The 26568-nt window shown below is 41.1% G+C and overlaps 1 protein-coding gene across 2 annotated transcripts in view; it reads left to right on the forward strand.

Annotated features, from left to right (window-relative positions):
- mpped2a (metallophosphoesterase domain containing 2a) overlaps nucleotides 1-9751 on the forward strand; it is a 71725-nt gene extending 61974 nt beyond the window's left edge. For both annotated transcript variants that reach the window (XM_063471017.1, XM_063471008.1), the window contains 3 exons: nucleotides 4812-4927; nucleotides 6368-6481; nucleotides 7815-9751. In XM_063471017.1, the coding sequence (XP_063327087.1) occupies nucleotides 4812-4927; nucleotides 6368-6481; nucleotides 7815-7933 (349 nt within the window). In that variant the 3' untranslated portion in view covers nucleotides 7934-9751. The remainder of the gene's footprint in view (nucleotides 1-4811; nucleotides 4928-6367; nucleotides 6482-7814) is intronic.
- The last annotated feature ends 16817 nt before the right edge of the window (nucleotides 9752-26568 follow it).

A 26568-nucleotide genomic window follows, 5' to 3' on the forward strand; every position in this document is an offset into this window, starting at 1 on the left:
TCTTCTTCTTGCTGTCTGTACATTTTTTGTCGTGGAAGCAGATTAGAAACCAGGTTATGTGTAAACACAGCACAGAAATCAACAAGAGGGTGTCGTGTTTCTCTAATCTCCTCCCCTGAGTGCATGATGTTTCTTGTTTACAGGACGCTAACAAATAAGCTTACCGCGCTAACCTGATTACTTACCTGTTAATTAATACTTTTTTTAAATGGTGATAATCACTGAAAGTCTGATATCAGCTGTACTGTCACAAGGTCACAATTTATTTCAAACTATTAACATAAACACCAGCATCATGTGTTGGCTCATCATGATGTTACTGAATAATGTGGACCTTTACCATTAAAAACAGCTGATCCAGTGAGATGTGGCGGGAAAGAAAATGCTTAAAATGATCCATTTAGGAAGGGAGGAGTCAGAATAAAAGATGTAATGAGAAGAATCAAGCATTGTGTGTGTGTGTGTGTGTGTGTGTGTGTGTGTGTGTGTGTGTGTGTGTGTGTGTGTGTGTGTGTGTGTTTGTGGTGATGGGAGGGGGGTGGGGGTCCTGTAGCTTATCACAGGACCCAGAAAGAACAGCTCGGGGGAGTACAGGGGGTTAAGAGTGGTGTCATGCCCAGAGAGGCTCCGTGCTGCCGTCCTAATGATGTCCACCGGCCTAATTGAATATTGGCGTTCTGCACACAAGGGCTAAATGGCTTCTGTCTGCTTTACCTCTTACTGCCAGCTAAGGCTGCAGATTTTTAACCCATTGGCACTGTTTGATTCCCTTGGGGGTTGGGGGGGTCGTTTAATGTTCCTGTTACTATGGTTACCCATTTCTTGTGCATTTAATGCAGCATTTCTTTTTGTTTTGCGTGTTGGTGTTTGAAGCCAGTGGTGTTCGAGTTAAAGACGGTTCACCTTTCCTGATGATTGCGTGACGTTTGATTATCCTCCCACTGAACTTAAACACTCGCTTTTCCCAAGTTTGCACAAAAGCAACCTGACAACATCTGACAGGTGAACTTTTTCATTCACTCTCCACGTTATCTGCACAACTACTCCTCCTCTTTCTCTCCCATCTTTGCGGTGTTTGCGCATCCTTCCTCACTTCCTTCTCCTTTTCTCTTACTTCTGCTTCTATTTCTGTGGCTGTGTTTTACTTCCCACTGCGCTTGCCTCCAGACGCTTCTCCTTTGTTGCCACGGCGACGCTCTCCAGATGGCGAGTGTCAAGGCAAGACTGGGCTCAGAATGTACACACAATATATGCATTGGCCTGCATATATTCAGTCAGGGAGGAGACTGGTAGCAGTACATTTTGTTTGCTCACATCCTACTCGGAAGCTTCTTGGATGCGCAGTCTGCCCACTGCGCGCGCGCGCACACACACACACACACACACACACACACACTCAACAGTACAGTATAATAAAACCTGTGTCACAGCCACGCAGGAAACAGTCTCTCCTTTATGCGACTGGGATGTCATTAATCTTGGCAGAGGTTAACAAATGCACTTGCATAGAAGGTATATTTCATAGGCAGACAGCCGACAATGGGGGCATTGTGGTGTCGATCTGTAGCAGCCAGTACTGCATTCAGTCAGGACCTTTCAGTTTGGCTCTGGATCCACAGCTCATGTCAGGGGTTATGTTTCATCTCTCAGATGAATGTGTTTATGTGAGAGAAAACATGTGAAACACAGAGCAAAATCAAGGCTCCAGATGTTTATTTATTTCTGCTGCAAGAAACCACGATTTATTTTACTGGAGGTGGGGGGGGGGGGGGGGGGGGGGGGACCAATGTGTCTGGCTATTTTTCAAAGTTTGGCCTTGTCGCTATTAGTCAAAACCTGAGGCAGACAAATGCTCTGCTGGTGCGTTCTATGTGCAGCAAGCCGACCAGGCCAGCTCTGCTCTGATTCACCAGCTTTCTAAGTTTGTCCACACCGCAGCGGCAGCACTCTTTCCATCGGAGAAGTGGCGAGTCTTCCCAGTAATCCATTAGACTTCCATTAGCTCCGATTTGTGTGATTAGTTCTAATTAATCAGTTCAGTCTGTGGCCTTCACTCCCCTGCGCGCTCCTCACATTTCATTTTTAACCTCATTTCTCAGCTCTCCACTGAGCGAGAGAACGAGGCAACGATTGAGTGAGCAAATCAAAGAGCAAGCTTCTGCCGCCGCCACTGGCTTTTCTTTTTTTTTTTTTTATACTTTCCAAGCACATAAGAACACTCGATACTCCAAACAGGTTGAGCTGGAGCTTAGACTGCATTATAATGCTTGTTTCTCTCACCACAGTGAATTAATAGGATTTTTTATTTTTTTTAAGGCTCTTATTTTCAGCAGTGTAGTTTTGTTGCTCAGTTGTGTTTTAGAATGAACCGGGGGGATTGTGATCTTATGTTTTACACATCTCAAGTCTGTGCTAGCTCTGTTTAGCCCCTCTTGGCCCTCCTCTGGAACAGTAGGTATTGATCTGCGCTGGAGCATCCATCTTTCACTGTAACAAAGCCTATTGATGTTTGTGGAGCCCTGATTTCCCCTCGGTCAAATGCCATACCCAGCACCACTGCTAAGTGACAGGAAGCTGGTCTAAACTCTGCAGTCTGTCCCAAAGTAACCTGGGAATGGTGTCATCTTTTCATCAGTGACTCTGCTGCACTGAACTAAAACCCTAAAATTAAAATCAAAAGATTTTTTTTTCTTTCTGGGTTTCTAGCAGTAGGTCAGCTTATATACTGAGGTATTATGTGATGATAATCTATCTTCCTTTCCTGTGTTGTCAGCCTTCTTCAGCTATTACCACTATTGTGATAAATGAAGGCTCAATTTATCAACCAGCCTCTCCTCGATTTCTGTTTCTCCTTTTGGTTTCCACAGCTCTGCTTCTATATCTAACCCCTGTGCAGTTCACTTTATTTCTTCATCTGTTTCTACCCCCTCCATCCATCCATCCAATCCATCCATCTATTCCTCATTCCCACTCAGCCAGATCGAGGTTCTTTGTGTCTGCTGGGGAAGGCTGAGATGCTGCCTGTCACCCCAGAGATGCAGACTCCCATCCAGGCTGCTGGAGGTGGCCCGGCTGCTGTCAATCAATCTGTAGAAAGGAAGCAGAGGGAGTGGGGGTTGACATGTGATGTGGATCCCTGCTGTTTAGAAATTCACTTTTTTTTTCTTCCTCCTACCAGGCCTGCACAGTCAGTCATTTATTTTGGCTTCTAACATGAACGAATCAACAATTGTGACCCTTTGAATTTAAAGCTTCTCCAATCCTCCAAACTAAGCACTCCCATTTTCACGGGTAAACAGTCGCCCCAATTAGTAGTAAGTTGTAAGTATGTTGTGTATTTGACTGAAGGTAACCTGGACTTGTACAGTAATATATTGTGGTTTTGGTTATCTTGTTCATTTTGGTATATGTGATGTAAAATGATTCTGCAGCCATAAAATAGTTACAGTTATTAAGGATGAGAGGAAATTGCTGCCTTCTTGCAATATGTCACACTACTTACAGATATTTTAAAAACATTTTTCAAAAAACATCAATCTGTTCAGGCATTGCAAACTGATTCCACTAACAGACTCTGACTCTACTAGTTTTGCACAGCAACTTTAAAATTTTCCATTCAGCCACTGTCAGTCCAAAATCCCCCGACTGACTGATTGATGCAGTTTGAATTCCGAAGTAAGCAGAGCATAAAATAAGCTAAATGAAATGACAAAAATCATCCCAAAAAAACCAACAGGCCGTGGACTAATGGCCAGAAAGACAATATATTCATCCAGTCACCCAAGTCGAGGGGCTAATCCGTGACTCCTTGTGGTGGCGTAAAGTAAAGAAGGAAAAAGTCACATGAACAAAAAGGCAAACGTACATTAGACTTGTTTTAAGTTGTTTGCTGCCAAATCTGTAACTTTGTGAGCTCTCAGTATGCCAACAAAAAAAAGACCCACTTATAGAAAGAGCTCGATACCACTTCTGCTGCATGAGGCACGCGGCACATGGTTAACCAGTTGGTGGTTGATGGGGAAAAATGAGTATTACGTAAACTTTTTGAAGTTGGGGGCTGGCTGTTGCTGGCAGTCATAGTGAAATTGATTGCTAAAGCCCCGGTCACTCGAGTCTAAAGCTCATCCAGAGACTCTGATAATCACCAGTTGCTTGGGAGAAATGTGGATTCCCCAACAGGCTGGCGACAGGTTGAGGGAAGTGAAGTAGCTCGCTATCGCCTTCAAAGCAAAACTGGTGTCTCACTGCTGAAACCACCACATTTCAAAAGGGGAAGCTTTTACTTTGAAGGCAAATGGTCTCACTCTTTGGACTCTTCAGTTTTTGCCTAGCAACCAGTCGTTGCTAGGGGCGCCGACCAGTCTATAGGCCTATGTGACTGAGGCCTTAATGGGACAAATTGAACTGTAGTTATGTGTTGCACAACTTCCTGGAGTCGTCTTATAAGAAAAACCCTATCCTGTTCTGTAGTTTGGAAACATTTTACACTTAAGTTTGCATTATCGTTGTATGAGCCTTTTTGCTAGTTTTATTACTACTATGTTACCTTTTTCAGTAATCTTTGGTTTGGTTTTTAACTGGTTAAAATGTAGCATTTACATAATATTAAGTGGAATAAACCGGGACACAAGATGAGATGTGTTTTTATTAAACAGCCATTTATCTGCTACACTGACTTGGTAATGTTGCACAGAGGTGCGTACATTTTGTGGTATTTATTGCCTTCTGATATCATCTTTGCTTTGCGTAATCATGGTGCAGTTGCTCTCCCGAGTGATGTTAATATGATCTCTTCCCCTCTGCCTCTGCAGGACTCCGTGGTTTAACGGATGGGGGTTCAACCTGCCTCGAGGACAGTCTCTGCTGGATAAATGGAACCTCATCCCTGAGGGCATCGACATCCTGATGACCCACGGACCTCCACTCGGTGAGTCCAATTAACCAATCACAGCCCCTGCGTTGCAGTTTCTAATGAAGTCGGGGCTCTTTCTTCAAAATCTATGTGAAGTCACTGGTGGCTTAACAGTAGGTCGTGTTTGAGCAGATCTCCGCATGTCTCACATTATAATCAATGTTGTTTCCATCTAAATCCAACAGTAACTAAAGTGAACACTCCGACATGCTTCATAATTCAATGTTTGTGTTTGACTTCATGAAAAACAAAGTCAATATATTTTGTTTTATTTTTTTTCCCCCTCACTACTGGCTGTATTAGTTTTCCTTCTGGTTGTTTGGGTCCTGTTTTTGTTTTTTGTTGTTTTTTGCTATGTGTGTGTGTGTGTGTGTGTGTGTTTGTGTTGTTTTTTGTGTTTTTCCTCCTTGTGCTTTCCATCTGGCTTTATTGAGTGATTTCCTTTCCTCTCGCCTACGGAGGGTTGCTGCTGCTGCTGTTGTTGCGGCAGCCACTGTGGCTGTTTGATTGCATGGAAACTCGATTTCGCAGCAGTGTGACAGATGCTGCGAACAACTGGAGAGAGACCGTAGGATAGGAAAGCAGCACTGGAGGAAGGGGGCAGCTTAAGATGAAAATTTAGGATGATTCTCCAAAGATGGAAGATCCAAAACAATGAGATGGGAAAAGAGGGGTGTTGCACAAGTGTGGAGAAAAAATATGGATTCATCAGACACATTTTAAAGCTGTGAAATTCAGATATGAACCCAGTAAATGAACAGTTGTTTTATTTCTGCTATTACATAATTCTTCTGAAATAAGAATTCTCTGTTGTGGTCAAACGGTGCCAAAAGTGGGCCTCAAATGGTAGTTTGAGTTAATAAAAGCTGTGCATGAATTGGTAGTGATTCACCGAAATTTTAATATCTGCTGAAAAAGTTTTGGGGGAAAAAAGGTCCACTCCCGATTTGACCTGTAGTAGTCCTAATGCTCTGAACTGCTGACTCAAGTAATTCAAACTGTAAGGGAAAGTTTATTTGACCTTGTGCATGGAGACTATCTCAGCACTCGTGATAAATGGCTGCTAATGTCAGCATGAATCTGCTCAACATAAAAACCCATTGTATGTTCAGAACATGATAGATGGAGATATACGTATATTCACAGATATTTTTACTGTAGAGCTTAGTGTTGGCCATATGGAGTCGTCCAGTTAATAGTGATATGTGTGATATGTGTGTGCGCACATGTATGTTGGTGGTGATTGTGTTTTTTGTTTGTTTCCACATTTACATTCATGCTTGAGACATTTTGTTTTCAGCTGTTCTTGTTGGGGTTTCACATCATTAATGCTAACTTACATCTTTCTGCTGCTTATTTTAAGGTGATGTGTTACAGGTCACAGTTGTTTTGATCAAATGGAAGCAAAGACAGTAACACCAGGACTGTTTTGACAGCTGTGAAATCTTTCTGCAGGTTTCCGAGACTGGGTTCCTAAGGAGCTACAGCGGGTTGGCTGTGTAGAGCTGCTCAACACGGTCCAGAAAAGGGTGCGACCCAAGCTTCATGCCTTTGGAGGCATACACGAAGGTACTGGGAATAAAACCCAAACTGTTAATTCTCTTTGACTCTGGGGACCTCAGAGGAGAATACGTTCTGATTGCATGATGGGGAGGTGGCCTTTGGCAAGTGCAAGTGTAGAAAAGGGATCTTTTACACACATGCACATGCTCAAAATCAACAAATTGTGCTCTGTTGATTTTAAAACATGTTTCAAGACAGAGCAAGATGAATCTAATGTTTCTTACCTTTCTAGGGATGCACAGATTCAGGGCTCATGAATTTCAGGAAAAATAATAATAATTTGGACAATAATCATTTACTTATTTAATAACCACTATTTTTTTCTGTTGGTCTATTTTCTTGGTGGTGATGTTGAGTGTGGTCCATTTTGGTGCCAGGGAACACACAATACAAACACATGTGCATTAGTGCTTTTTGCAGACCATAGTCTACAAGGTGAAGCTTTTCAGGGTGATGACCTGCAGCCAGTTGGCTGTTGTTTTTTTCTTGTTGTGCTGTTGTTTTGTGGAGAACTGCGCACACATGCAGCTGTGTTGGTTGAATAGCCAAAGTCCTTCATTGTGTGAAGATAAATACCTACACAAACAAGCACAAATGAGCTACTATGATTTCCACTTGACCAAAAAACAAACAGAACTAATCACATAACTTCCTTGGCAGTGCGAATGGTCGGTTAACTGAGAACAGAATAAGTAACGTTGATTGACTCATACCAACCCCACAGGCCAAGTGCTGTGACATATTAAACAATCACTTACTGCAGTCTAGGTTTTGGTTGCAGGAGCAGTGGGTCACAGAACTTCATCTCCCAAACACTGATGCTTGTGTGGTGCTCTCCCACAGCATTAGTGAGCATGAGAAGCCTGTGGTCCAAGGAAGTAACACAGCAAAAAAGCAGACATAGCTGGAGGGATGTGCTTGAACAAGCCTGATCCACTGCCGGTCTCACTCGCAGCTTATAGGACTTAAAGGATCTGCTGCTAACGTCTTGCTGTTTGATGCAACATGCAAAGAACCTGCAGCGTATTCTGACCACGTGTGTATGTGTGTGGTCTAAAGTGTTTCACCGCTGCATATTAACTGTACCCAAATCAAACAGTTCACAGCAATTAGTTAGTGGCAAGATGAGAAAGTAGAATAAAGCTGACAAATGAACCTTGTGAATTCATGGAAACACTCAAAGTAAATTCAAGCATACAAATTGCTAAACTGAGTGTGTGAAACTGGTATATTGAGTGAACAAAGGAGTGATTTGGTAAAAACAGTGTATTACAAACTCTGTTACATGATCGAATGTTACCTATTTCTGGCACTCATTTTCCCCTTCCCGCCTCCCCAGGGTACGGGATCATGACAGACGGCTACACGACATTCATCAACGCGTCGACCTGCACCGTCAGCTTTCAGCCCACCAACCCCCCTATCGTGTTCGACCTGCCCAACCCTTCCAGCTCCTGAGATCAGAGGATGGGGGGGCGGGGAGGGTCAAGGGCTGGATAAACAACTTCTTTTCAAAAAATATGTCAAGTTTAAAAAAAATAAAAAATAAAAAAATAAAGTTATAAGTGGTTCTTTGGCAACTTTGAATCTTCTCCAACCTGTTGTGAGACGGAGAAGATTTAAAGACGTAGGGTGGGGGTGGGAGCGTGTGTGGGAGTGTTAAAGGAGAATACCATTGTTTTTATTTAGGTTTTAATTTTCTGTTTGTTTGTTTTTAAGCTTGTGCCAGCAGTCCCGGTCTGTTTTTTTTTATTATTGTTGTTGTTCATCTGCACACAGTCAGAACAGTTGCAGATATCAGGGCCCGTTTTTCTCCAGAATGCTTTCCAGCTTTGTTCAATATGAGAAACGGCTTTGACAAAGCAAAGATAATCCCTGAAGAAACTTTCTTTTGTCCTGATTTTGACTGTGTAGGGTCGAGTGTTTATTATGTCGGCGCAGCTTCATTTCACACTCCGCTTCCTGTCAGCCACAGGAAGAATTAATCCCTCAAAAAGATGTTGCCTTAGTGCAGAATGGCAGATGAGAACAATGCTTTCAACTTGCACGCTCTTAAAACACTACTTGGCCACAGGGAAGAAATCTGTGATCTCAAAATGAATTTTTTATTTTTTTTTTAAACTAAATTAAATGTACGGAATATTCTCTTTCAAGGCTTCCATACCATCACATTGTTTGTTACAGCAGAAATTTGGAATGTTTGAATTAAAAATATAAATGTTTTAAAGTCTAAATGTGTGCAGATTTGGAGGGACTGCTGAGCTATGAGCCTGGCTGATACTGGTATTCTCCTTTTTAGGGGGATTTTTGTGATTAAACAATCTTGCTCTTGATAAATAATGGTCAGATCTGTAAGATAAATGATGCTATGTGAATTTGTATTATTTTTTTTTTTTTTTACGTTTGGTTTGTGTTAGCCAGACAATGCATACCATGGATGTGTCATCACGATATTTCATATTTGGGTTCTTCTTGTTTGTTTCGAACCTCTCGTCAGTTTCTCTTTTTTCTTATTGGCTGACAGGGACGCTGCCTTAAACTAGCTTTAATGTTCTCAGCTAGAGCCCCCCTTCTCTGCGAGCTCAGAGAAAAAAGTCCTTATTTATTACCCATCATCCCCGCAAAACAACACCTAACCAACGCAGGGACAGAAGACTATCCAGTTACAGCCGGAAAAATTCCCTTTGTATCGCCCCGTTATGGATTTCTGATCTGATTTGGAAAATGTAATGTATAAAAATATATATATTATATATTCATGTTGTAAAACATCTGTACTAAAAGTTGTGTTTGACAAAAAAAAGTGCATTTTTTTCTGTATGCACCTGTATGTTTGCCATGTTTCTTTAATTCTCTCGTTAAAAATCTCTTGAGACGTTTCTTTAATGATTTTTGTATCAATTCTCCCAGTAGGGTAGACGTTTATTTTGGATGAGAGAGGAAAAATTTGTCACAATCCAACAGGTGCTGATTGTTCCCAACAACACACCTGCCTAAACATGGTTAAGTTGTCCTTTAAAGTGTAAATTTGATAGTATTTGTGTTTTATTGCTTTTTTCTAATTTTGCACTGTGTGTAAATGCAATCTTGCTAGCACAAAAAAAAGTTGCCAATAGTTGTCTCAACTTTGCCGCTGTAAATGCTCTTTTCGTGCTCTGTTCCTCTCTCGCTCTTTCTCTGATTGTATCCCTCTTCATGGAAATGTTAGTTCTCTCTTTCAGTTCATTGTGATATATTTAGCTGCCTTTATATGCAAATAAAATTGCAAGATTTTTACTTATGAAACTCCATCTTTGTTTTTATTCCAAAAATATAAGCAGTTTTAAACTCAACTTTAGTCCAACGCGTGCACTACAGCTGAGAGATCAGCTTTTTAGTAAAAACAAAAAAGGAGAAGTTCATGGAAGATGAACCTTGGCCCAGTCCGAGATCCAGAGCGCTGTGGATCTGGTTATTATCAACGATGTCTCTGTACATTGCTACATTCACTTTTCCCTCGAGCCTGACTAGTCTCCCACTCTACCACACAAGCCAGATTGGTGGAGTGCTGCAGAAATGGTTGTTCTTCTGAAATGTTCTCTCATCACAGAGCAACACTGGAGCTCTGTCAGAGTGACCACTGGATTCTTGATCACCTCCCTGATTAAGGCTCTGCAATTGCTCAGATTGGCTGGGCTGCCAGCTCTAGGAACAGTCCTAGTGGTTTCAAACCTTCCATTTATGGATAATGGAGGACGCTGTGCTCACTGAGGAAATTCCCCAAGAACTTCATGATTTGGTTTGTGCTCTGTCATGCACTGTCAACTATGGTACCTTTATATAGACAGGTTTGTACCTTTCCAAGTCTATGTCCAGTCAACCACAGCTGGGCTCCAGTCTGCTGTGAATACTTCCTGGATGCACTGTAAAGCTATAGGATGAATTGTAAAGTGTACAGGGCTCTCTGCTCGGATTCAGCAAAATGCTTCAAAAACTGACCAGACAGCACTTCACAGTGCAAATGGATAATGACCCAATGCATACTTCAAAAACAACCCAAGAGTTTCTCAAAGCAAACAAGTGGGATATTCTTCATCTGATCTCAACCTCATCGAACGAGCATTTTAGTTACTGAAGACCAAACTGAATGCAGAGAGACCAACAAACAAACAGCAAATGAAGGTGGCCGCAGTAAAAGATTAGCAGAGCACCTCATGGGAGGAAACATCTGGTGATGTCCATGGATTCTACACTTCAGACAGCCAATCATTAAAAACAATCCACAGATTTAAAATTAGGTTAGTTTGTCTACTTAAATTTAAGCCTCTGAAAATGTGCATAAAAATGTCAGTATGTCCTAAAAAGTAAAGGCAAAAATATTTGATGAAGGTCTGCAACTTTAGTCACATATTGACATATTATTTGATTTAAAATCCACTGTGATGGTGTACAGAGCCAAAGCAAACTTGTATCTTTATCCACCAGGATTTGTCTATCCTTCAAGCTCGGGTCCACTATCAGACGCCTGGGAGCTTGAGGGTCCTGCGCAGTATCTTAGCTGTTCCTAGGACTGCGCTCTTCTGGACAGAGACGTCATTCGGAATTGCTACATCTATCACTACAGCTGTCTTCTTCTGTTTGTCTACCACCAAAATGTCCAGTTGGTTAGCCACCACCAGTTTGTCCATCTGTATCTGGAAGTCCAACAGGCTCGACCATTCTCCACCCCATTGGTGTCTCCCATTTTGACCTGGGGACTTCCAGGCCATACTCAGCACAGATGCTTCTGTATATTATGGCACTTAGTTATGGCGTTCCATGTATTCCCTGCCTGCTAGCATCTTGCACCCTGATGTTATGTGCCATATGTATATCCACTTTTACTGTGGCAACAATCCACTTTATGCAAAACCAACCAAGAGTTGTTTTTTTTGGGGGGGGTTTTTTTTAAAAAGGAAGCTGAAGTTGTATGAAAAACGATCTTGGTTTGTATCAGCCAGTCAACACAGCTGCGAGCAGGCTTGGCCTACTTTCTAATACTTATTTGAATACTTATTTACAAAGTAAATGTATGCTTATCTGTACAGCCTAACCTCACAGCAGGTGTTTTGCCTCAACAGGCAACAGGCAGCACACCTGCCAGCCCTCTCTGTGGTGAGGCCAGAACAAAACACTTAAAAGTCTTGACCCCACAGTTGTAAATAAAGTGAAGCGGATTTTTATTCCTGCTGTGACTGTTTAGATTAAAAAAACTGCTAAAGCTAAAATATCAATCTGTTTGCACCCTGAACTCATCAGCTTGCTATTTGAAAATGACTTCATGACTACAGGTAAAATATTGGATTAGTGTTACGGTTTATTAGTGAAAGGTAAGATCTGTTACTGACGGTTATATGCTTTGAATATCCACAGCACTCAATCAATATGCTGACATTTCAGGTGCCAGATTTTAAAAGAATACATACATTTAAAAAGAAAAAAAAATACTTTTTTTAGTTGTATTACAAACTATGCTTGGTAAAAACAGATCAACAGTTGACTCTAGATGCCACAGTAAAGTGACAGAGAATTCAAATATGGCTCGCGTTTCTCCCACACTCATCTGAATATTCACAGTGTTTCAGCTGCAGATCTGCACATTGGTTTCATCAGGTTTCATTCCTTTTTACCACTCGCCAGCACAGATCCCTCATAGGCCAAAAATAAAATGGGCTCGAGTTGTAGAGCGCCTTTGCCAGCCTTTCCCACCAACCCCATTCTCTCATCACCACAACATCAAAGCAGCCCAACCAATTAACTATTCCCCGAAACGAGAGCAGCAAGGCATCGCCCCACACCCACCAGATCCCCCAGCACATTACCATAATCCAGTCTAATCATATTAACATAGGCCACAGATGAGCAGGAGGAGACATGGCTGCTCTGGCTCTGCTGTTCAGTCTCTTAGAGCGGGTGTGAATGCATGTGGGCACTTTTATTCAAATCGTGTGTAGGCACATGTTGTGGATCTGCAGTGTTCAGTCCTTTGATTCAGACCCTCATATAGTGTCAGTATATATGAAGGCAATATGATTGTTACAGAGCAGTACAATTTGAATTAGCTTTAACATGTTGCCTGTTATCTAGCCAACTGCACCTGTGTTAATATGTTGGAACTCCAGTGTTAATGTTAAGCACTGAACAGTCAATGCTAATTTGATGAACAACATGCTTAGCTAACAAAGGTAAATGTCTGAACATGGACATTTGCACATTTATAACATCAGTTTTAAGTCATCCACACATAAAGCAATGAGCTTGTCATGCACCACTTTGTAACACAGTCGGTGGTAATGTACAGTGGGGGAAATGTTTCTTTGATCACTTGAAAAGTTAGAAATTGATTTGCATGTCATTAAGTGAAATAAATATTTGCTCGCCAAGCGAAGCATAGCTGAGTAGTAACTCAAACTTGTAGTTGGTCACCAGATTTCAGGAGGGATTCTGGCCCACTCATCTTCACAGAAACTCTGTAAATCCTTTAGGTTTACTGGCTGCTGCTTGGCAACTTAAAGCTTCAGCTCCTTCAACAGTTTTTCAGTAGGTTTGAGGTCTAAAGAATGGTTAGCCCGACTCATGACCTTAATGTTCTTCTTTTTTAGCCACTCCTTTGTAACTTTGGTGGTATGTTTGTGCTCTTCAGTGTTCTGGCTGAGGGATGAAGATCCATTGAAGATCCATTGGCCCCTCAATGCAGTGAAGTCATCCTGTACCCTTACCAGAAAAACAGCCCCAAACCATAATGTTTTCACCTCCGTGCTTGACTGTGTGTTTGTTGTTCTTTGGTTGATTCAAACTTAAGAGGGGCTTATAAATGTGCCCTCTTGAGCAGGGGGATCTTGCAGGCGCTGCAAGATTCCAATCCATTACGCCGTTCTGTGGTCGTTCCACCATCTTTGTTATGATCATCCTCACCCCATGAGTCAAGATCTTGTATGAGTGCGATTTATGATCAGATTTATATTTCTTCAATCATACCAACAGTTGTCACCTTCTCACTAAGCTTCTTGCTGGTGTTTTTGGTGTGTGCAGCTCTACAATCTTGTCCCTGCTGTCCTTTGACATTTTTGGTCTTGCCCATGGTGGTGGAGAGGCTGGAATGAAATGAAATGGTTCTATGGACGTGTGCTTTATACACGAAATGAGTTGAGATCTATAATTGATTGATTGATTGTAATCTGTGGCAGGCACACAATATGTGGGAATCTGAATTCTGGGTGGTTGATACTTTTTCACTCCATGGCGTCAGTCAGCTTATATGGTTTTTGTTTTGTTTTTGGCTGATAGTCTTTCTGCATTAAAATGAAACAAACATGAAGATTATTACTTGTTTATTACTTTGTAAATGAGCAAACTTACAAATTCAGTGTGGAATCAAATAATTATTTGAGCCACTGTAAACTCCATGTTCTGGCTGGGGAGGTAAGACCTCCCATTCTGGTAATAATTTCAATTGTACACCTCTAAGTTTAGATAAATTCAACCTGTTACCCACCCAGCATTGGAGCCATATGCCACATAACCACATCTCTACTACTGGTATTTGCTATAATAGACCGTCTAAATTGCCAACTGTTAGTTTGCCTGGCATTTCTGCAAGTCTGTGAATTTCATTTCCATTCCACTTATTTCTGTGTCTCTTCCTGGCAGTCCTACGTAGGCAACACTCATTAGCTCCATTACCATGAAGAAAATGCCAGTCAGGCAGCGTATGTGAAGAGAATCATTGCTAAAATTACATTTAGGAGTCAGTACTTTTGATTTTTTTTATTTTTTTATTAAAACCAAATTGTGCTGCTGAATTTACCTGATTTTATTTTATTTATTTCCTTGGTAAAGTTACTCAGCATGAAGAGTTTACATATATCAGCCTTGGAAGTGCTCCAAACAGTCAGTCAGCTAACATCAACTATGCAGGAAATGAACAAAGGATTGTCTTTAAAGTGGATTTATCCTTTGACAGTGATAATTACGTTTGGTTGTCTTAGTGTGTCGCAGACAGATCTGTTCTGTTTCCTGGATTATCGTTGCTTCTCCCTCTTCCTTTCTTTGTCTCCCTCCTGCCCTCTCTGTTAATGATAGTTTCTCTGTCAGTCAGCCCTTGATGTCTCAGCGTCAGGACATTTATAGCTCCGCCAAATTGCCGGCTGTATTAATTATCCTTGCCTAGGCAGCTGCTGGTAATATTGGATGTTTGTCAGGTTAGCCTTCATCTGCTCCTGACGGATTCGAAGGAAGACAGGGTGAAGGCTCCGAGCGCCCACATCAACCTGTGGGAACGTGTGTGGCTTATCCTGGTGCCAGCGCTCTGCATGCGCTGTTTATATGGACTTAATTGCCCGCTGGTGGTATTATTGTAATCTGGAGCTCATTTGGCGTGAGTGGGGTTGCTGTGAAATAATTCTCTAAATCAGAGGCATGCAGGCTCATGCTTTCCATTTGCTCATCTTTCCCACGTGGTCTTACTTAACATCTTTCATACCAAATGTTTTATTATAACTGTTTACATTATTTGAGGTTTATTTGAAGAAGCTAATTGAAAATGGGGATTAAAAAGAGAAAAAAAGAGTTTTGTGATGTTTAAAAGAGAACAGAAAAGCCAGAATTTAGCATTTCCTAAGCAAAAAGTGAAAAATGGCGTGCATTTAAAATGTCACCCACAGCTTTGTGCAAACCAGACACAGGCACTGCTTCAGTTTTAATTTAGCCAGTTCCAAGTGTAAAACTTGATTGAATTAAATCAAATTGAAAGTTCACTGGGTGATTATTTTCCCAAGTTAATTATTTCCCCCGCAGGACTGGATTTGTGCAGCTATTTCTCTTCGCACTCAGAGTTTCAAAAGAATCTCTGAGAGCTGATTGAACTGGAAGAGAATTGACCCCCCGCGACCCCGATACAATGCGTGATTATCACAAGTGGATCTGCTGACTGACTGGAGATGATTAGCGCCTCCACGGTTTCTTTACATCGCCGCAGAGACAAAGGCTAGATTTGTCTAATGGTATATAATTTACTTCCTTCTTGATTTTCGCCGTCTCGCTCGTGTTCTCCTTTCTTGCTGCCGTTTTGTAGGCGCCTCATTGAATAATTGTGTGGGGTTTAGTGAATTACCGTAATTACAGTTATTGGCCACCGTTGTCCCATTACTCACTAATCAAGAACATTGCAAATGGACAATCAGAATTCGTGACAGTCAAATGCATCAGTGCAGCTTTCCCATCTGACGGTAAACGTTTTGATTTTGCCAAACAGGTAATTAGATGTAAACAGACAAATTGTTGCCAGCAGCAATAGTGAAGCTGTTTTCACTTGGTGAGCTTGTGTATGCATGTGTGCGTGTCATCACAGGAAATGGCAGTACTTGTAACACATGCTATAGGATGGATGACCATAAATTACTCTGAGAAAAATCTTCAGGTGCTCAGCATGTGTTTTCAGTGGCCACCCCTGTGGGAGGTTGGTGCAAAGCATCACTTGCAGTGATGTAAAGCACGCTACCACTAGTAATGAGTCTGGGTTTGCCGGTTGCCACGAGAACCGTACTTGTCTCGATCGCATTGTGCAAAGTGTAATGTTTGTTGAGGGAGGATTACCTACCCCCTGGAGTCTACCCCCTTAGTCCCCCCCCAAAAAAACATTTGCAAGGACTGTATAATGAAGTTCAATACACAAACATTGAAATGCAAGAGTAGAAGCAAAGACAGGAAAAAATACATAAAGACATCCGGTGTGCGCTTCACAATCTGCAGAGGAGACATCAAAAGTTACTCGCCATCCATGACAAAGTACAACGAACAACAATAACATGCACGAGGAAAAGAAAGTTCAAGAAGAAAAATATAAAGAACTGCAGGAGAAAAACAAAGAACTCCAAGAAAAGCATAAAGAAAAGCAACCAAAATTAGAAGAACTGGAGAAACTTTGTAAGAAACTTGAGCTGCAGCATGACGAGCTTTTCAGTGACATGACAAACCTCATAGCACAGAACAAAGATCTGCAACAACTGTAACTGAAAATGAAGAAAAAACACTTCAGGTTTTTTGGAAGAAGAGCTCTGCTGCTTCTTCAGTTAAGCCTGGATAAGAGTAGCCCCATATTCCTCCAACAGGGACAAATTATACAATAAATTTACTGTGCTTTAGGGTCTTATTCAGTGTTAATGTTGTTTAGAAACATTACTGATGGTACTTAAGAAAATCTGAATAACTTAAACAGGGGTGGCCCAGGAGGTAATAACGAAGAGAGTCAACCGCCCATTGGATGGCCAGGCACTCCTTCTCCACCATACCACCTGGCCTCCCACTCACACAGTTTCCTGCTGATGTACACAATTGGGCGGTCAACCTCCCCACTTACCTGCTGGGACAAAACTGCCTCCAGCCCTCTGTTCAAGGCGTCAGTCTGCAGAATAAAAGGGAGGGGAAAGTTTAGAGCAAAGGTTCCCCACAGAGAGACTTCCTCACCTGCACGAACGCCACCGGGCACTGTTCTGTCCACCGAACCAGATCTGGGGCACCCTTTTCGGTGAAATTAGTCAAAGGGCTGGTCAGCTCTGCAAGGCTAGGTACGGACCGGCGGTAGTAACCCGCCAGCCCCAAGAACCGTCTCACCTTTTTTTGGTCTTGGGACATGGGAAGGATGCAATGGCTGCTCTTTTATCCATCTGAGGGCACACATGCAACCTCCCAAGTGGTACCGCAAATACTGTACCTCCCTCCATTCAGCCGTACACTTCTTTGGGTTGGCCGTGAAGCCCTGCCTGCTTCAGGGACTCCAGGACCACGGCCATCCGCTGCACTTGCTCCTTTCAGGTGGCACTGTGGATGATGACGTCATCCAAATAGGCGACAGCATATGCAGCTTGCGGACCTGGTCCATGAGGCACTGGAAAGTGGCCGGAGCTCCGAAGAAGCAGAACAGAAGTGTGACAAATTGGTACAACCCGTATGGAGTGGAGAAGAACGTTTTTTCCTCGGACCCTGCAGACAAGGGAATACGCCAGTAGCCCTTGAATCCTTAAATCCAGTGTGGTAAAAAAAAAAGCAAGCAGGGCCTAAGTGCCTAGGGCCGTGCACACACCGTCATGCCAGGCTGCGTTTTGAAATGGTGGTCTATGAAATTGGTACAACCAGGCAAGGAGGAAAACACATCTGCAAACCCCTGTTGCAATGCAGCAACATCTGCTCCCTGGGCCTGTGTGAGATGGAGGCGGGAATGGTGAAATATGGCACCTCAAGTCATCTATTTCCTTAACCAGAGAAGTGGTTTCTCCCTCTTTCCATACTTTAAGGAGGTTGAGGTGATATATCTATGCGGCTCCTTCCCTGTCCAACTGAACTACTTCACAGTCAGCGTCACCCCTTATTACATCTTTGTATCTGTGACACCAAAACTCAACTGTTTCCTTTTTCCAGTGGAAACTTTCCAGCTTTTCAATACATTTCAAATGCATATCAATTATCAAATGCAATCATATTAAAAATATATAATATGAGGAAAAATATGAGTTCAGATGACAAAATAATGTTGTTTTTCATACTACTACACCAACGGCCAAGACTAAACCACACCACCGCACCACACCTGCTGCACCACATTTCCATTTTATTAAAAAATGAAAAATGTCTTTTCCATTGTGGATGATGTGGATAATTTATTTTGCCTTATCAAATACAAAACTTAGCCACAGAGTCAGCTTTCATGTCAGCACCCTGAAAAGCAGATCTTGAACTATCAGCCTTCCAAGGAACAGAGCAGCAGGTCGATGTGAGTGGAGATGTAAACAGGCAGGCAGACACCGCGAACAGCAGTGCAGTGCAGAGGTTAATACTTCATTAATGTCTGATTAATGTCTTCAAGCTGATTAATTCAATTGAGCCCTTTATTACAGTGTGTGTATTAATAGAAATCAAGGAGTCCCTCAGCAGGAGATGTTGTCTGCCATATGGAGAGCATTATGGCTGTGCTGGCTGATGAGGGTGCCAACCACAGCACTGGGAGGGTCAAGAGGGCACGCTGGGAAAGGCTGGTGCCTTGGCAAAAACTTGATATAAAAAAACAAAAAACAAAATTGTTTTCAAACCTGCACCACGAACTGGCTGAGGAGCCAAAACTGGAAGATGCAAGCTCACACTAAATAAAGCAAGGAGTCGGACATAATACAAAGAAATGTATTCTTTTCTGTTTTGGATTGAGGGTAATTTCAGGGTAAAACTGCCTCTTAAAGCCTTACAATGTCATAAGACAAATGACAAGACTTTTAAATCCTGGAAAGTAATGGGAGAATTTTATTTTACTTGTAACACTTACTTTAATACTTACATGTCTAACTCAAGCATAATGATAAACATCATTATAAGACTACAACTGTGATTAAATTTAAATAAGCTATGATATTCATTTGTTATTTGTCTTGGTTCTGTGTGTTCTATCTGTAGATTCCGTATTAACACTTACTTGCTTGTGGGTGCTAGCTCAGTGCATTGAGCGGGCGACCACATGCCTTACGGCTGAGAGAGGCCGGCCCTTTGTCGCATGTCTTCCCCTCTCTCCCTGCCCCTGCTTTCCTGTCCTCTCTTCACTGTGTCTATTGAATAAAGTTGAAAAAAGGCCAAAAAAAACACTTGCTTAGATGGAGGGCATAAGATTATGCACCAGTGTGAAACAACATTAAACACCAAGTTTTGATTTCAGTCTTTAGGAATTGAAGATCAGAATTTCTTTCTGACTGTCTCCAGCTGCCAGTTAAAGGTTTGATAGACATGAAGAAAGAAATCTATTCAGTCAGATGTTCACATTCACAGATGAAGAAAATGCACCACAACAAATTGTAATATTGGTGGCTTGCTTGAACTTTTTTAATTTAAACTTTCAGAGTTTAAATTAAACAATGACAGTAAAGCAAACATATAGGGGTCTGCTTGTGCCTCTTACAAAAGAGCAAGTTTCAAACCAGTCTTCTCAGTTAGTTAAAATTGATAAATCTGAAAATTTGAAATTTTGCAAACCTGATTACACATTTAGTCTCTCAGAACTCCACCTGATACCACATCCCTAATGTTCAGTACTGGAGCGGTACTCCACCGGTGGTTGTGGAGGCCATTTTAACACAGTGACCCCATTGTTCAAGAAACCAGTTTGAGACGATCTGAAATTTATGATATGGTGAATTATCCTTTTAAAAGCAGTCGTCAGAAGATGGGTACACTGTGGTCATAAAGAGATGGTCAGCAACTTAATCAAGTATGCTGTGGTGTTTAAATGATTCTCAACTGAAGACCATTACGGCAACAGCAGCACCCTGAACCACTGATACAAGGTTTTGATGAATCCAAGGTCCACTACTGACGATGTGTCCAAAATTTTAATATGATCATCTAGATCAGATCTCTAATCCTTAAACCTAACCAAGGAAGGAAAAATGGCAGAGTAGCTTGGGTAAAAGACCGAAAGTTGAGGCACACAACGATGTGTGCCGCTAGTAAAGTTTCTGGGCTGCCTTTCCTCATAATAGCCGTCCCTCAAAATTTTCTCCATTTAAAGCAATGCATTATCAGGGATTGTAACATCTATTTCTTTTAATGAATCAGAATTCATGCTTTCATGTTGTTTATGTCAAATCCTGATTTTAACCATCTGAAAGTTGCAGCAGACACGGAGACTCATCGGACCAGGCAACGTTTTTCCAGTCTTCTGTTGTCCAGTGTTGGTAAGCCTCTGTGAATTGTAGCTTCAGTTTATAAGCTTTGATGAATTGTGTGATTAAAGATGCTCTTCTACATAACTTTGTAGGACCAAGCAGTTATTTGACTTACTGTTGTCTTCCTATCAGTCTGAAGCAGTCTTCTAGGCCATTCTCCTGTGACATCAATAAGGCATTTTTGTCCAGAGAACTGCAGCCTATTGGATATGTTCCTTTTGTACCATTCTCTGTAAACCACCAGTGATGGAAAATCTTGCTAGAGCAGCATTTTCTCAAATACTCAGAACAGCCTGTTTGGCACCAGCAACTATGCAACATTCAAAGTCACTTAAATTGCCTTTCTTCCCCATTCACCATGTCTGCATTCACAAATGCTTTGAGTATGCTGCCATATGACCAGCTGATTATGTACTAAGGATCTGAGAACTTCTTGTATTACTTTGCATGCTGTAAATATAATTAACAGTGATGGTTTCATTTTCATTCATATAGTTCTTTTACGAAACAAGGTGTTGGGAAAAAAAAGGTCAAATAAGCAAAGTGACCACACCAAAAGAGAAGTAGGCTTCATTTGTGATGACACAAAACATTTGAAGACTTTCCTTGTTGTCTTTTAAAACATAGTGAGTCATTTAATCGTTTTTGAATGTCAGAGCCATGCTGAGAAACAAGAAAGAAACAAAAGAGAAAAGCTCCCAAGGACTTCCAAGACATTTAGCATTAACGAAACATTTCCATTTCTGCTGCAGCAGTTCAGTCACATACAAACAGCAAACAGAATTAGAGACTGATGAGACTTAAGATGGTCAGAGAATCTGAAGAGGATTTTTCTTCTGGTAATCCTGAAGAATTTCTCCTTCTGTCCTGTGAAACCCTCCGTTGGCGCCAGCGTTTCTTCTTTTTCCCTGATGACGCAAATCTCTGGCACACTCTCTCTCACACACACAGACACACACACTGAGACTCACTCAGACGCACTACAGCTGTTATAGTTGGCACACAGTGTCAATTGTGTTTGCCCTGAGAGTTAACAGCAGCCACTCGACATGAGACACCGCCTCGCCCTCGGCCCCTCTGCCTTCACATGACAAAAGATCTGTTTCTCAGCTATGGCGGCTTAATTGAGTATGATAACCTCCGTGTCACAGTTGTTTATCCAGCAGCTCTCCTTTCTGCACTGCCACGCAGTGAAATTCAAAAGGATTCGGCAGAGAATGTGAAAGCATTTGATGTCTTTTGTTAGATGAATTAAACACTGTTTCTTTGGCAAATGCTGCATAAATACAAACAAGGTCTTTAAAGATACATGGCACATAATTAAGGCAACATTTGCACTTCATTAAAACTAAACCCTTAATAGAAAACACGTCTCATTTTTGACTGAGAGCAAATTCAATGAATTCTGCAGCAACAAACACCATGAAGTTCTAATTATATATCAAGTATTTCTTTGCAGTTTCCTCAGACTTTCTTTTCAAAGTGAAAGCTAAAATGAATTCAGTTTAATTCAATATATATATTGAATTTAACTATATTGTAAGATAAGCATTTGTAAGGTAAGGTATTGCAAGCCTATAGCGTCTTACTTATTGATGTATTGTTAAAACGCATAAAACATGTTTCTCTGTCCCAAGTTGTCACTTATGATCACTTCTTGCTGATGCATAATTTTTTTTCTTACAAATAAAAAGCATAAACGTTTTCAGTAACCTATTACTATTTAGTACAAGCAAACATCTTCCCACTTGGAAATATCTGACTTAAGCCCTTTACACATCGGACACATGAAATTCATGCAAATATATTGTGACTTGAAAAATCATTTTCAGACTCATCTATTCTTAATAAATCCTTTCACACCGACCGTGTAATTCTGCATGTAAATAAACAAATCTGTCCAATCACGCCACTGCATTTGGCAACTACAGCTCTCGTAGCTCAAAATGAACACAAGTACTGAATGTACAACGATGTGGAAACAGTAAAATACTGTTTTACTTCAGACACCCCACACTGTGATCTGATGATTTTTCTGCCTCCTCAGATGTGGTTCCAAATCTACCAACCTGACATATGTGCAAAAGCGGTTATGATAAAGCTTCAACTCTGGGATCAAACCATGAAATCCTCCCTCCTGCTGCCTTCTCGTTAGAATTGGATGAACCCAGAATCCCAGTTTAGAAACATCAGGACCAGTTCATTATTGCGTATTGCTGATTTCATTTAAATGCTCTTGGTGTGTATATACATTAGACAACAAGTCTGTGTCCTAAAAATTCCGAATTTTGAGCCATTTTTTCAGTGATGAAAATAGCATGGCAACTGCTTTTTAACCAGAAAACATCTGGTTGTTCGGTGATTACACTGGTGACCACGTCTGTCTGGCCACCCAGAGGTTGACTCTGCAACACCCTCAACCTTGCAGTTACCATGATCAATTGCAAGGTGATTGCCTGCCTGGCTAGAGGCAACCGGTCCCAAACAATTACAAATAATTGCTGTCTAATGATTGAGAGCTAGTTGTGTTGTGGTTATATTGCTATATAAAAGCAAGGCTGTTGAGTGCTCATTTCCAGTTAAATTGCCATCCTTAAGTAGTTAATATAACTTTTTGTTTAATATTAATTCCTGTGTATGTAGATGGCAACAGATTTGGAATCTTCGCTGATTTATCACAGCTTCTAATTGTATAATCACAAACAGATTGCAAGTAATTGCCTTGATCCAATGCAACTGCAAACTGGTAGCAGACTGATTGCAGACTGAGTCTGTCTTTTATTGGTATCTTGAGGAAGTTGCTTTGAAGCTATCAACTGACTGCAAGTGGCCACAGATGTGGTCTTCAAAAAACAAAAAGAAAGTGAGGAAGGAACGATTATAGAAGGAAGGCAAACAGTTATTCACAAAACTTCAACCATGATCCTTTCCCAATCCCGACCGATCGTGCTCATGGAGGGGAAAAAAAGGACAAAGCTCCTTTCCCTTGGTTTGTCCATGCCACTCGCACATAGTTTAAACATGCTATGTGCACCAACTATGTAACGTGTTCTTTATGCGGTTAAGTTCATTTAATACATTTCTGTCAGACAAAGTGGATAAAATTCCAAAAGCAAGTGTTTCAGGAAAGGTAACTTGAGCTACTTTACATTATTTTCTATTACTGTCACGAGGAAACATTGTTTGCTCCAAATCTCTCCAGTCTTGCAGTACAGATATCCCCTTGCAGTGAGAAGAGCATCATTGTACTTTTTATGTTTGTTGGCTCTTTGCGGTGTATGGTTAGAGTTCAAGAAAGACCATTGTCTGCTATACGGTAACAATATTGACTTTTCCCTTTAAAATGGCACCTTTAAAATCATTTGGAACATACACTTGGAATAGTGTGGAATGCATTTTTTTTCTTCCTTTCATTTAAAATGTATTTTTTAGTTGATTGAACAGAACCTTAAGCAAATATCAGAAAATCTCTTACCAGCAGAAACTTATTAATGCTTTTTTCCCTTTATTTATTCACTTATTTTGACTGTTGTGTCCCTCCGGTGTTGATCAGAGGATTCAGCCGAGGGACGTCTCTCATCTCTCTTTTTCGGCCGGTCTCAGTGCGGTGGCCTTGAGTCAAGGTTTAAATCATTTAATTAACGATTCTGCTTTCTTTTTCTTTTTTTCGTAACTAGCCGTGTAGGTGCATGGCCTCCTTTAATTGAATGGCCTTTTGTGTAATTACTGTCTTTGTGAGCGCTGGGTAGATAACAAGGATATCCTTCTCTCTCTCTCCTGTGGAACTCAGTGAAGATGAGCAAACCTATGGCACCCAGAAACACACAATGTCATTTTATCGATGTCATCTCAGTAAACAAGCTGGATGTGAGTTTCCATCAAGGTGTCTGTGTGTTAGGAATCAAAAACCAAGTGTATTTAAGGAAAAACACTAGCCTGAGGAAAATAGGAAGTGTGTGCTCACCATGTGATGCACACAACTATTTTGAACCTGCAGAGAGAAGGTCAAGCTGTCTTTGTTCTCTGACTAATTAAATCCCCAGTAATTACTGCGTTGGAGAGGACGTCACAGGAAAGCAGATGAAGAAAAAACATTTGTGAGGAATATAGATCTACAGCATCTGCAGACAACGTTCATCAGGTTTTATTACAGAGCCGTTGTTATGACCGTCATCACGGCTGCGATTTGATCCAGGGTTTTTTTTCCAGCTCATTTACAAAGCTCAGCTGTGGGGTTCACTAGCAACAGAGAGAACAGGAGCTCAAAGGGCTGAAGGAGCATTCATTATTGTTCTTGTTGCTATGCAACTCACTAATTAGCCTTAGCTAGCTAACCTGAAGCAACAAAGGGGACCAGGTAGATAAAAATAAAAATGGAAGAGGTAATAAAATAATTGCCCTTCTTGCTCCTGACATGGAGGTTGAAGAGCTCCCCCTGGTTTGAGATTATTATTGGGTTTTTACAGCATCCGCATGAAATTGGACTTTCATTATTCCCTCTTATATGTGTTATTTCCCAACAACGTGATTTTGAATTAAAGCATTTTTTTCTGGTTTAGCACTCTTGTTTGAGCTTTTGTTAGTTTACCTGGTTGAAATCGTTCAAATTTCCTTGTCAAACTAAACCTGTTCAGTAGAGACAATTGTTTTATGCCCTAGCTTTTTTGTTAGTGAGCCTAATATTTTTAAGTCTAAAAGAAAGATCACAGTATATTATTTTGGGGGGAAAAGCTCAAACCAAATGTTACACAATCGATTGGAAAAGGCATCTCTGTAAATTACTTTCAGTGCAATTGGTTGCACTTTCATCTCCAGTGGCAGTCAGGGAAGAAGGACAGCTCCACAAAAATCTCTCTCTCATGTGGATACATCAGTGAACTCCACCTACTCTGCATTTACAGCACCCGGAAGCCTCCCTGCACACTCCCTGGCCTACTTCCATCTATAAAACATCCAAGATCTCCCTCCGATCAGCAGTGGCATTCACTCTCTGTTCCACTACATCAGTGTAATCGTAAGTGTAATCGACACTCTCACAGACAGCCGCATCTATTGCACCAGAGACTCTCCTAAATCTGCATGCATAAAATTTCTGTCCCCTTGTTCTGTCCCAGAATTCCTCATCTTTACATGACAAGCCATAAACCCAGAGTGTGGGCTCTGGAGTTCGAAACAGTTAAAATCATCAAAAACTTCAGTCATTTACATTGTTTACTTCAAATTTTGTGTCCTACAAGAAGTAGACAAAGGGAGTCATCTTTGTCAAAGTTAATGATGAACACATGCAGAAAACCAAAGGCCAGCTTGTGTGTGTTACAGGTGTTAAATCAGTCAAGATAGATGTGGTATGATATTGTGGAATGATTTTCAGCCTCCCAAGCTGAAAAAAATGAAGCCAACTTGGAATTAACAGAAACTGCAGTTCCTCTTATGTCCACTTGAGGCTGGCTCCAAAAGCGAGTCAGTCTCCATACATTCCCATGTTAAAATGGTAAACTTTACAGCATTCAAAATTAGGTTTACAGCCTGGTAGAAATTATGGTTTTGAACTTTGAGGATAGTTTATCCCTTCATAACAACCCTGAGTAGGGGCAATTTTTTAGAACTCTTCCTCGATAATGGAGCTATGTGCAAACACGTGTCCCAACACAGACAGCTGTACCGGAGTTTAACTAGGCCTCATCCACTACTTGAAGTTGTTAAACTGGACCTTGTTGCTCTAGTATTTTATTAGACCATTACTTCGCACTAGTTCAAAAACAGTGGGTGATGTCACCTACTTGATATTTTGAAACTTTGAAAGGCTTTCAAAGATTTTTCTCAACAACTTTCTCAAGACTTTAAAAATACTGGAAGCAAAATATGAAGAAATGAAGGTTTTTCTCAAGACTTTTGCACATTATTATATATCTAAATACAGTTTAAAGCTAACACCAGTAGCCCTTCATAACTTAGCCTTCGGCCAGGTTAAATGTTTCCTCTGTTTTTGGTCTTTATGCTAAAAGAATTTTGTGAATGCAAAAATGTCATCTTTGGTCATAAAGTGATTGGGTATACTTTTAGACAGTCAGTACTTGGATGTATTCTTGGTGTTTCAATGTCTTACTGTGAGAGCTCACACATATTGATCTGCAGCCCAGTGTGATGTTTAATGCCAGCCCATCAAAGACATTACACAACTCTTCTCCTGTGTGCTATGCTTTATTCATCAGGGTGGTGACACACTGTTCAAATCGTCCTTACTTTCTCACCTCTACATATGTGGCATGAAGTTTGAAACACGAGAAGTTTTTGACAAACACAACAACAAGCTATCAAAAAGAATCAAAGTTGTTCCCATGATGATGTGAAAGCAGCGTAATCTGTTAAAATCCA

Source organism: Pelmatolapia mariae, linkage group LG1, assembly GCF_036321145.2.
Source record: "Pelmatolapia mariae isolate MD_Pm_ZW linkage group LG1, Pm_UMD_F_2, whole genome shotgun sequence".
Taxonomy (NCBI): domain Eukaryota; kingdom Metazoa; phylum Chordata; class Actinopteri; order Cichliformes; family Cichlidae; genus Pelmatolapia; species Pelmatolapia mariae.